At 27.5% G+C, this 11,725-nt stretch overlaps 1 protein-coding gene across 2 annotated transcripts in view; it reads left to right on the forward strand.

The window, feature by feature from the left end:
- LOC111634846 (dopamine D2-like receptor) overlaps positions 1-11,077 on the forward strand; it is a 203,437-nt gene extending 192,360 nt beyond the window's left edge. For both annotated transcript variants that reach the window (XM_023379685.1, XM_023379692.1), the window contains exons 3-5: positions 8,370-8,479; positions 8,553-9,487; positions 10,279-11,077. In XM_023379685.1, the coding sequence (XP_023235453.1) occupies positions 8,370-8,479; positions 8,553-9,487; positions 10,279-10,499 (1,266 nt within the window). In that variant the 3' untranslated portion in view covers positions 10,500-11,077. The remainder of the gene's footprint in view (positions 1-8,369; positions 8,480-8,552; positions 9,488-10,278) is intronic.
- Positions 11,078-11,725: the final 648 nt, after the last annotated feature.

Raw genomic sequence — 11,725 nt, forward strand, 5'->3', positions numbered from 1 at the left:
CACGATATGATTTCAAACGTAAATGAATTCACCGCTAAGAGCATTGCGTATTATATAAGAAAAAGATAGAGTAAGCGCTTCATCCATCCCACCTTTAAACACGATTTTATAAAAATAATATTAATTAAACAGAAAATTTTTAACTAATTACTAGGATATTTGATTAACTTTAATTATTATTTATTCGTCTACACGCACCAAGTTTTATCCAATTATATAATTTAAGTAAATTTTGAAAATATAATAAATTAAATAAAAAAAAATTGGAGTTAAAAGATAATGGCATATAGGAAAATTACAATTAAGTAAATTATTACGGTTAAGTACTTTAAATAAAGGGAGAAAAATGAAAGAAATGGCGATAATTTGATGAAATTAATTTACCTCTTAAAAGAGTGTTTGCTACTTAATTGATAAGACGAGGAAGAAAATATTTTCGAGAAAAATCATATTTGCAATTACATTATCTTTTCTAGTATATAAATAATTAAGCGTAATGTTATCATTAATTCATCATCATTCAAGAGAAACTTTAACCAAATCATTGTTAATAATTCATTCGAGAGTAAATTAAACTCATTCAAACGATATACTCGAAATTTATAGATAATTCTACATAATTATATATTTTTTATTATATATATACAGATATATAGCCTATATATATTGGTATCAGAACTAGTGACGTCGTTAGCCATATAAATTCGATATGACACAAGTTTCTTTTCTGTAGACGTGATCAACTTATGAAATAGGAAGTAACTTGAAGAAGAAGAATTTCTTTTTTAATACATAAAAATTAAATATATTTATTTTATAAATGAATATTTATAATTTAAGAGATAACCTACCAGTTAGATCCACGAAATAGCGAAAAGTTTGCATATTTTGTGCCCTTATGCGTGAATTTAAAAATGTGCTCTCTGCTGGTGTGCGCATTATCCGACATCGACAGACAACACTACCTCAGAAGTATTTCCGGCTTCCATTATTGGTCGAAGGTTTCATTGAGGATGATCTTCGTACTAGGAGACCAGTGGTTTGTGTGCTTCTCACTCTCACCAGACGGGAACGTCTAAAGTTTCGTGTCCACTGGACCCAGGAACAATGGGCACCTCTTCTCTTCACAGATGATTCCAGTGGTTTGCTCTTCGGAGCGATTTAGAAAAACTCTAATCTGGATGATAGCGAGTACATCATCCCTCAAACTTACTCGATTGCAAAGGGATACACGACTTGGTATTATGGTTATGACATCATCAAGGATTGTGGATCAATATCTTGAAACGAATTTGATTCAGCACATTTTCCCAATCTCATTCCTATAGAGCACGTTTGAGATAGTCTAGGGATAGGTGTTTAGTCCCTTCAATCCCCCTCCTGAAATCTCCAGGGTCTCCAACTGGGCCATGTTTTGATCAATTTCCTCATAAACGGTATGAAACAAAGCTATGAGGCATGCCTCACAGCTGTAAAAGATAATACGCCAAAGTAAATTTTGTATATCACGTTGGGGATCTTTTTCAAACTTGCACGCCATCGCCTATTTCTTGCATTAAATTAGGTATCTTAACAACTCATTCCTATACTTTACTTCTACCAAATTTTACGTATATTAAGCATCGAATTACGATTTTATAAAAGAATTTAGTTCTTGATCCCTTTATATTGCAATGCAGTGTAACATACGATTAGGCTAATATATAGTTTAAATTATATTTTATACTAAAATTCTGTTAAATTTGAAATTTTTTTATGATTATGACAGAGAATATAATTTTTGTTTTTAATTTGTAATTTATTTTAACGACATGATTGGTTATTTTTGAATATTTTTACTACTAGAACCAATCATCGTTCAGACAGTAACGCTTCTAACCAATCAATTTAAATTCGATTTTTATGTGTTTTAATCTTCGTTATTTTGCGGAGGACTGCCTATATTTATTACAATTTTTTAAATTGAATTTATTTCGTTTCTACTGTTTTTGGAAGCAAATTTTAAAACCATTTTAACTTATTTCTACGTTTTTAAGCTATTTTTAATTATATACGACTTTTACTGTTTTTTAAGAATAATAATAAAATGTAAATACCGTGTTTTAGAATGTGAACATTTAATTTATATTTTAAAAAATCATTAAAAACAACCTAGTTTAATCATTAAAATAAAAAAAAAGCAGGAAAGTAATCAAAGACTTATGAAAAATAAACTCCAATTATACATATTCAGAATTTTTTTTTAAAAAAAACATTATTTTACATTTTAAATAATAGAAAATAATGTTTTTTTTTTAAATTAATTAAATTTGACAAATTCCTTGTTATAAGATGAAAGATAAATAAAACTTATATTAGAAATGCGTGAGAAATTAACCAAAACATATTTATTTTTTCCAAATAGAATGAATGTTTTTTATTTGTTTTAAATGAAATTATTATTATTTTTTTTTATCTTTTAATATATAAATCTCTTATTTGTTAAGGATTTTACAATCATTTTTTCCTCAATTTTATGCCTTTTATTATCCTTTATATCGAGTTATAGAATTAAAAATTGCATTTTTTTAATTGCTAGAAAATTCATATTTAAAAGTAAAATTTTAAAATTAACTTGATATTGAGTCATTAAAAAAAATGTAGAATAAATTTATTTTGGGTTTAATTTAATTTATAGATCAATATCAATAGGTTTATAGCAATTGTTAGTTCATTAAATTGTTGGAATGATTGACTTTCTATTACTTTATTCAGTTAGAGGCTCGAAAATGCTCTTAAATACCTTATTCACTGCTTAAAAATTATTTTAAAATTCGTTAAATGTATTAAAAATGCAAGGAAAAACACAGGGTTAATAGCATCTTCAGTACGCTTTCTACTTCATCAAGCAATTTAAAGATACTTGTTACACATTTTAAGTAACAATTTCTAGCGAAAATAACCGATATTAAATTGATTTTTTTCTACTTTTTGTGTGTAAAAATGTCAATATTTTCTTTAAATCTTTCACATGTTTCATTTTTTTTTATATTATTATTATTAATGGTTCTTCTATTTATTACTAAAAAAAATTTTTTTTGCGTGTATTTCGTTGAATGTATTTACAAAAGAAATTTTAATATCTTCACTTTAAATGTTATTTCAAATATTACTCTATTTATATAGTTAAATATTAAAGTAGTATCCCTTTAAAAAAATAACTTACGAGATATATTGGGCACCATTTTTCTGAATAATTTCTCTAGAAGAATGCAAGAAAATGCATTATTTAAGCGGCATTTTTGCACGAAAAAAAAAATGCAATTTTATGCTAATATTTATTGAATTTTTTTCCCTTATTTCCGATTGTTTTTATTGTTATCATCCATCTAAAGAGTTGTTGTAACGTGTAACTTTCGTTCACTTAGATATAATTAGAAGTTATATACGAAGACATTTGCAATAATAACCCTGGGTAATGATGTGACGAAACAAAGTAAGAAATGTGACTCTCTTTTATTATTTTCTCTCTCTCTCTCTAACGTCATTAAGAACGTGTTTTCGGTAGAAGGAACGAAGAAACTATGTAGTAAAGTGCTTATTTGTGAAGACACTTAACATAGAAACCTATAATTAGATATTTATTCAAACATATTAACCATTTAACAGTATAACGCGTTAAATTTTCATGGCTTAACAGAGTACCTCCTCTCGCTCTAATTTGCAGTAACGTTAAACCGAGATACATTCCAGTACTACAATTAGCTTGAAACATATGGTTCAGTCACCAAACAGTAAAGTTACTAATGCTAATTTAATGTACGTATGTTTACTTTATCAAAATTCACTTTACCACGCCAAATTTCAGGATAATTTATTAAATATAATGTATTTTTTTTAATCATCTCGAGTGCAACATGAATACTCTCTCTTCTCCTTTAAACTATTCTATTATTAAGATGAGAGAACGACTCAAAATAAGTTAAATATGATATAAATTTAGAAATATATAATAAATAATAAATTAGGAAACTTAGAAATGTTAGTATAAAAATAAAAAAATGTGAAGAAATTAAAGGAATTTATCAATCTTCTCTATCGTCCAAGATGCTATATATAACTCTTGCAACTAACAGCCAATAGCAGTGAACGATACAAGATAAATTAAACATATTTATCACCTTTCTTGCTCTCTTCTTACACTTGACTTCTAACTTCAACTCGTTACTTCTGTAATTTTCTTTTCTCTTTTATTTTTCTTTTCCACTCTGGAAATCTTACATGAATAAATTTCTTGTAATTTTAGTGTTATTTTCAACATATATTACCGACAAACAGATAATATTGACATAAAATATAGAAAATGACATATATTAATGACAAATTCTCTAGAGGTCAAAGTTATTAATAATAACTTCCACCATTTCCTGACTAGCTGACGAATGGATGTTCTGAAAGTTTAGTCGCAAATATGATTTACTTCTTTCTTTATCCAGAACTTTTTAATTTATTTTCCTTCGTTTATAAATCCTTAAATCAATTATTGCTGATAATTATAAAATAATTATCGTGCGGTTAACTTGAGTCACTTTCGAATGATTGATTTTTCTAATTTATTATCTTATCAATTTACTTGAACTGTTTGAACTTTAAAGCTAAATTTTTGCGCTTTGTCAGACGTTTATGCTTATAAATTTCACTGAATTTTGCGAGTAAAAATCTCTTCGTTATTTAAAATTATTAATGATAAATCATAAATTTGATTTGTAAGATAATTATTGATTGATGTATGTAAATTTCTATGGGTTTGCTTTCACGAATCTGACATTTCATACGAGTAATTTAAACAATTCATCCAATTAAATTATATGGAGTCGAAAAATAACCAATGATAGACAATCTTACAAAAATTTAGCTTTTATACTGTAAACAGTCAGTAGGATCTATCATAGGCACTCTTATTCACAGACATTTTCAGGGTCTATGTGATGCTCTATGTTGCAGAAAGCATCTCTAAATTGCTTATTAATTGCTGTACAACAGCATACTTTACAATATATCGGAGCAATAAATCTTAATGTACAGTACATTTACAGCGTTATTTATTATTTAGCTACTCATTTAATATCCATTGAAGCACTCATTGGAAAGTTTAAATATTTTACCTAGTTTATATATTATTTTTGTGTACGCTTTATCTAAAATCATTCCTAAGTATTGTATAATATTAATTTTACAATAAAATGTAAAGTATATTAACTAGAAAATGTTTTAAAAATATATTATATAATAATTTTAAGAAATGTTTCTAAATTTTGTAGTTATAAACAGTAATTCCCTACATAGAAGTCAGAGTAACGTATTTATCTTACTAATTCTACAAGGAATAGCGAATAGAGAATATAAAATATTCTATTTATTTTCTGTTTTAATCAGTTTGTTTACGGCTTTTGATAATATTTATTTAATTATTTTAGGATTTGATAGAAAATATATACTATTTTTGATGAAGTCATTTGACAGGAAAGAAAATTTTCTCAATTACATTTGATTTTATCATTCGGGAGACGAATTTAATTCGTTGAAGAATTGATGAAAAATATCTTCAACGAAGAAATTTCATCTTAATTATGCATTTTATAAATAGGAAATTCTTATTTCTCGAAAGTTTTCTTATTGCTTTGTAAATAAAATATCATGGCAACGTATCGATATCATTTCTTTAATAGTTATCATCTGTCGTTTCATGTGTCATATTATCTTTAAACGATATTTTAAAAATCTGCTTCATTCTATTATTTAAAGAAAAGTAATTTAAATATTAAATTATTTTTAATATTTAAATGTAAAGTGTGATAAAAATATCTCTCCGATTTTCCTCATTAATGATAACATTTTTGAAATTTTTATATAAGCAAAATTTGATAATCCCACTTTTATTTCCTAAAAATTTTGCACACAAAATAAATGTAATAATTGCTGAACAGATGTATATAACATATTTTTAAACTAGTTTCTACTTATTTAAATGAATAATTACTTTCTATGATAACATTATCAATGAGAATTACTATGATTTATAGCTTCAAATCAATTTACTGATGAATGAATGTATTATCTGTATAATTTTTTCCCCGTTTGGCTTCAAAATTGCATAAAGCTGATTTCTTATAAAAGCATTATTTAAATTTAATCCCAGTTTCCTTTCTAACAATCGAACGGATGGTTAAACATGTTGTATTTTCAATCCAATATATGAATATCAAAAATACAGTAGTTGTAAACAATAATTTTAAAAGCTTTAATACAATTTTTGCCAAGGGTATTATCAATTTAATATATATTCTATCTAGTAGAGAAAATGTTTTTTACTTGTATTAGAAAGAATTAAGTTTAATGTAGGCACTCGCATTATTACTTAATAAACAATTTTTGTGAGAAGAAATAAAACTAAAAGATATATATATATATATATATATTCACACCAANGAAACGAGAAGATGCTGAAGTATATCGGAAACAGTTAACGGATAAATACATTGCAGGCTTCACTGCAATGCTCGTAATTGTCGTGCAGGAAAGCCAACTTTAGCTTGCTCCGAGATGGCTTTCCTTTTGAAAAAAATATATTTTAAAATTAAACAGCATTCGTGTAGTTTATTTTCATTAAGAAAACATAAATAGAATTTTTAAAAATAATTATATATAAAGATAAATTATTCTTACGTTGATTAATTGCATGAAACACTAGAAAATTAAAGAATGATGGAAGTAATAAATTTGAAATTAGTTGTAAAAGAATATAATGAGATATGATATATATATTTTAATAATGACATTCCCGAAAGGAGAAAATAAAAACTCTTTTATTCAAATAATTATATGCAAATAATTTAAATTCTTCAAGTTCTAAAGGATTCTTTGCATAAACAAATGTTGATTATTTTATAACAAAAAATATTCATTTCGACTCTAAACTGAGTAAATATATTATTTATTTGAGAATAATATACACTTAAATTAGTTTTTTCAATTTTTATTCCGACTTTATCTACGCTTTTATGTAATATAATTTTTCAAAGTAAATATAATCATTTCAGTTGATAATTCTAATCTATAAACGTGATGAAACCTGCTTAATAAGTGAGTTATATATACTGATCCACATATAAGTTAAATGTAAAGTATATAGCAACGAGAATTTAGTATAATTTCGGTACAAAACTCCAGAATACAAGTATACTTGATACGATCAATCAATCTCTAGAATCCATTTATGCTTCTGTAATACAAGTATAACAGATAAATTAACTTATTTAGCGATAATATACAGTTAATTTGTACTGTTGCAGAAACAATATCTAATTGTATTTGCTCTTCGTATAAGTTTACATGATACGATCAATTCATTATATGCTTCTGTAATAGTACAGATAGATAAATTAATCTACAAGAACCCAAATACTCTAGTATTTAAAGAGTATAGATAAAGCCCATAAGTTAACTATAGTATAATTCCAGGTTATCTCTACATAAATTAACATTTAATTTATACAGTACATGTTGAAGAATTAATCTAGAATCTGTAGATGAAGTTTTTGAAGGTATAAATAAAGAAAAGAAACACGACAGTGATAAATTTTGTATTATTTATATATCGTAGATTCTTGTAGAATAGTAAATGGTGTAGAGAAAACTTTCTCATAAAATAAAAAGTTATATATATATATGTTTTTTTTTGTTACTGCAGATGTATTATTCAATATTATTACTGTTTATGTATGTCATCGATGACACGTATATGATATGATCGAATATGTAAAAGTGATTGATTGCATCACTTTGCTTATATATCTTCATCTGATGATGACTTTCTTAGTGAAGAAATATGTTCTTGAAATGGTTTCATGCGTAAAATTTATCAATTAAATTAATTAGAAACGTTTATTTTAATTATCAAAATAAGTTTCGAGTGGTACATAAAATGAATAATTTGATAAAAAGAAACTTTTCCTAAGCGAAAATTAATTTTTATGCTAGCATATTTTATCAATTAAGCTTACAGTTGTTGATTATGGTTAATATTTTAAGAATTTAAATTGAATAAAATGGTATTTAATTATGTTTAATAAGTAAATAAAACAGGTTGCTTTAATATAATTTTATGTTTAATTAAATTGAAATTTTACGAAATCGTTCAATTAACGATTATAAATGGTTAGAAATCGTTCGATAATTAGATTTTAAACGTTAAACCGCTAATAACCTAACAATTATCGAATTTCTACTGATAAATCAATACATTCGAACTGGAGTTTATGCACTATTCAATTATGTTTTAATCCATTTAAACGTTGTTAAATGCTCGTCTTATCTTTGTATCGTTGCAGGTAAACGTGAATTGGGAACTGAGTGATACATTATGTGATTTCTACATAGCCTTAGACGTAACTTGCAGCACTGCTTCAATTTTCAATTTAGTAGCCATTAGCATAGACAGGTAGGTTTGAAGTTTTTTTATAAAACACGCCTAAATCTATGTATTTTTACAGGAAGTTGTTGTTCTATTGCAGGTTTATAGCCGTGACTCAACCAATTAAATATTCCAAACACAAAAATAACAATAGGGTGATTTTAACTATAGCAATAGTATGGATTGTATCGGCAGCTATAGGTTCTCCAATAGTTTTGGGATTAAATACGACCCCCGAAAGAACACCTCAACTTTGTATCTTTTACAATTCAGACTTTATTATTTATTCATCGCTCAGTTCGTTTTACATTCCGTGTTTAGTGATGGTATTTCTCTATTATAAAATATTCAAAGCAATCCATGAAAGAGCTAGAAAAGCGGCGGCAAAGAAATCCAAGCAGGCAGATCTAAGGCCCAGTCTAGTGATCGAAAACACAGCCCAAACGCAACCACTTCAAGAAACGACACTGACAATAGCCAGTAATCAGGCAAAGGATAATAAAACTCAGCAGTTGCAGATTGTAGTCGAAGCCGATGCCGTGACTACAAACACCGGAAGCGGAAGCCAGGAGGACGAAGAGTACGACATACCAGAAACAAGGAGGGTATCGGATGCGGACGAATGCCACATCATACCTAACGAGAAGGCTCCGAATTTTGCAATGAGTTCTGTTAGGAAAGACAGTGAACCAATAGGTGCCAATGGTACAACGGATTCAGGCTACGTTGCTTCTAACGTAGAAGAAACGCAGTTTTTCGAGAATCCACATGTGAACGTACCCTCTCAGAGCTTGGTACCCATAGACGTCAAATGCAACAATCGCTCACCGGAGTCTAAAAATAACGGTTCGGCCAAATCGGTGGATATTTCGAGAAGGAGCGGTTGTGACAGTCACGAGCCATCACTGCGTCTTCCTCATATCAAAAAATCCCGATTTAATTTGGGTAAGAAGCACAAGAGCAGCAGGAAGAAACGAGAGAAAGCATCAGCCAAACGTGAAAGGAAAGCCACAAAAACTTTAGCCATCGTTTTAGGTATGAAAAATTTTCACTTTTCTTAATTTAAATTCATTAAAAACTGTCTTTATTTTTCCACTTTTCGTTATTAAATTGTCTTTATTATTGTCATAAATGCCAATTTTTTTGTAGAGTCGTTTGATGAGATCGATAGGATTACTCAACTTTTATATCATTATTAAAAAAGAAAAACTTTTCTAACATAAGCTGTCTTAAAAGAAGATCATTTAATACTTTACTCTTCTCCAAATAAACACGATTTTTCTAATGAAATCTCATAACTATCGAGCTGCTTTTTTATTTTTCGGATGACAATTCTACACTCGAGAGCGCAATAGATTGCAATGACAAGGAAAATCTTTCAATCTTCCGATAAGAAGAGAAAAAAAGTCCAATAAAAATGCCAAATATTTTAAATATAAAAACTCTAAAATTATTATTTAATATTAAAATAAATCCAGAATATATATATCTTAAATGACACTAACCATACTTCCAGATGCACTTCGCGACACTCGCTTACCATCATCAATAACGATTAAGATGTAGTTCAGTAAGAACCAGAGGTTCTTAACCTGGGGTACACGCACCCCCGTAGTACGAAACTTTAATAAAATGTACTAATATTAAATATTTTTAATCGTTTAATTTACAACCGAAAATGGTTCCTACTCCCTCAAATAAAAAAATATTTAATGAAGTTTTCTGTAGGGAGTACGAGAGTGTAGTCTAAAGGTTTAAGAACCACTGCTACAGACTACTATTTAATCTATATTTACAAATTAATATGTAAATTTTTTATGTTTCAGGTGTATTTTTGATATGTTGGGTGCCGTTCTTCACGTGCAATATTATGGATGCGATATGTATAAAGTTACAAAGTGCAGATTGTAGACCCGGTATAACGGCATTCTTACTAACGACATGGCTCGGATACATGAACAGTTGTGTAAATCCTATAATATACACTATATTTAATCCAGAATTTAGGAAAGCTTTCAAGAAGATATTGATGGAACCATGCAAATGAGAAAAGAAGTGAAAAATTTTTCGGAAGTAAAAGCAAAAAAAAAAAAGGAAAATATATTATATCTTCTGTTCTCCTATTGAAATAATCATCAATCTAGACATACAAATATTGACTTTAGACGAGCAACTGACGTATAGTCTATAGACTTGTCACACTTACATCTATTCTTTTGTTTCTGTAACGCCCAAGGGAATTTCACTCACTAAACTTAATCCCCCCTCGAAGAAGAAGAAAAAGGGGAAAAGAAACACACACACAATCACACAAGGACTGCAATTCGTCACCGCTATTTCCTACATAATATTCTATATTAAGTTAGGAGAATTGAACTTTATGCAAAGAGCCCAAACAGCGTACAATTTCACTTTAATTTGTTATTTATATTTTAATTAATTTTATAAAATTAAGTTTCTAAACATTTAATTACATTCCTTCTTCGATTCTAAACGAGGAAACGTCTCAATATTTCACTAATTATTCGTTCTCCGAGGATAAAAATCTGTTTATAAAAGTGGAACATCTTGATATCTTTGTATAATAACGTGGTTCATTAATCATACAATGGATTAACCAGAGAAGAAGAAGAAGAAGAAGAAGAGGAGGAGAAAGAAGGATTGCTGCAGTTGTTAACAATAACTTAAATTATTCAAGAAAAGTAATAACTTTACACAGCTTGTTATTGTGAGTAGTTTCTTTGGGACGTATATAATCATTACAAGGAAAAAATAAAAACTCTTTTAAGAAGAAAAATGACTATTTTAAGAATTAAAACGAAAGAGAAAAAAAAGTATCCAATTTCAGGAAAGAAATTTAAAAAAATAAAAATGTTTTCAAGTTGTGATCAAATCTTAATCTCCTATTTTACGTGTGTAGCATCTATGAACAAGCTAGAGCGTGTGATATGCATATCGAAAAAAAAAATAATAATAATAAATATTGAAAATATTATTTTTTAGTCGTTTGTCTTATTAATTAAATATTAATTTAAAAAAAGGTAAATTATCTAACTTTATTAATTAATAAAAAAACGAGCGAAGACGTATAGGAAATTAGATACTCTCTCTCAATTAAACGTTTGAGAATGTCCTCGATTTTCGTTATAAATCGTTTAAAATATGCAATAAAAATTTACACACACTCAAACTAAAAAAAAAAAAAAGGAATGGAAAATAATGCGTACGTTTGTCTGTTCGTAAATTATCTCAAAAACTCGGATAAAAACTTTA

Source organism: Centruroides sculpturatus, unplaced genomic scaffold (genome assembly GCF_000671375.1).
Source record: "Centruroides sculpturatus isolate CEXI.00-Female unplaced genomic scaffold, Cexi_2.0 scaffold135, whole genome shotgun sequence".
Taxonomy (NCBI): domain Eukaryota; kingdom Metazoa; phylum Arthropoda; class Arachnida; order Scorpiones; family Buthidae; genus Centruroides; species Centruroides sculpturatus.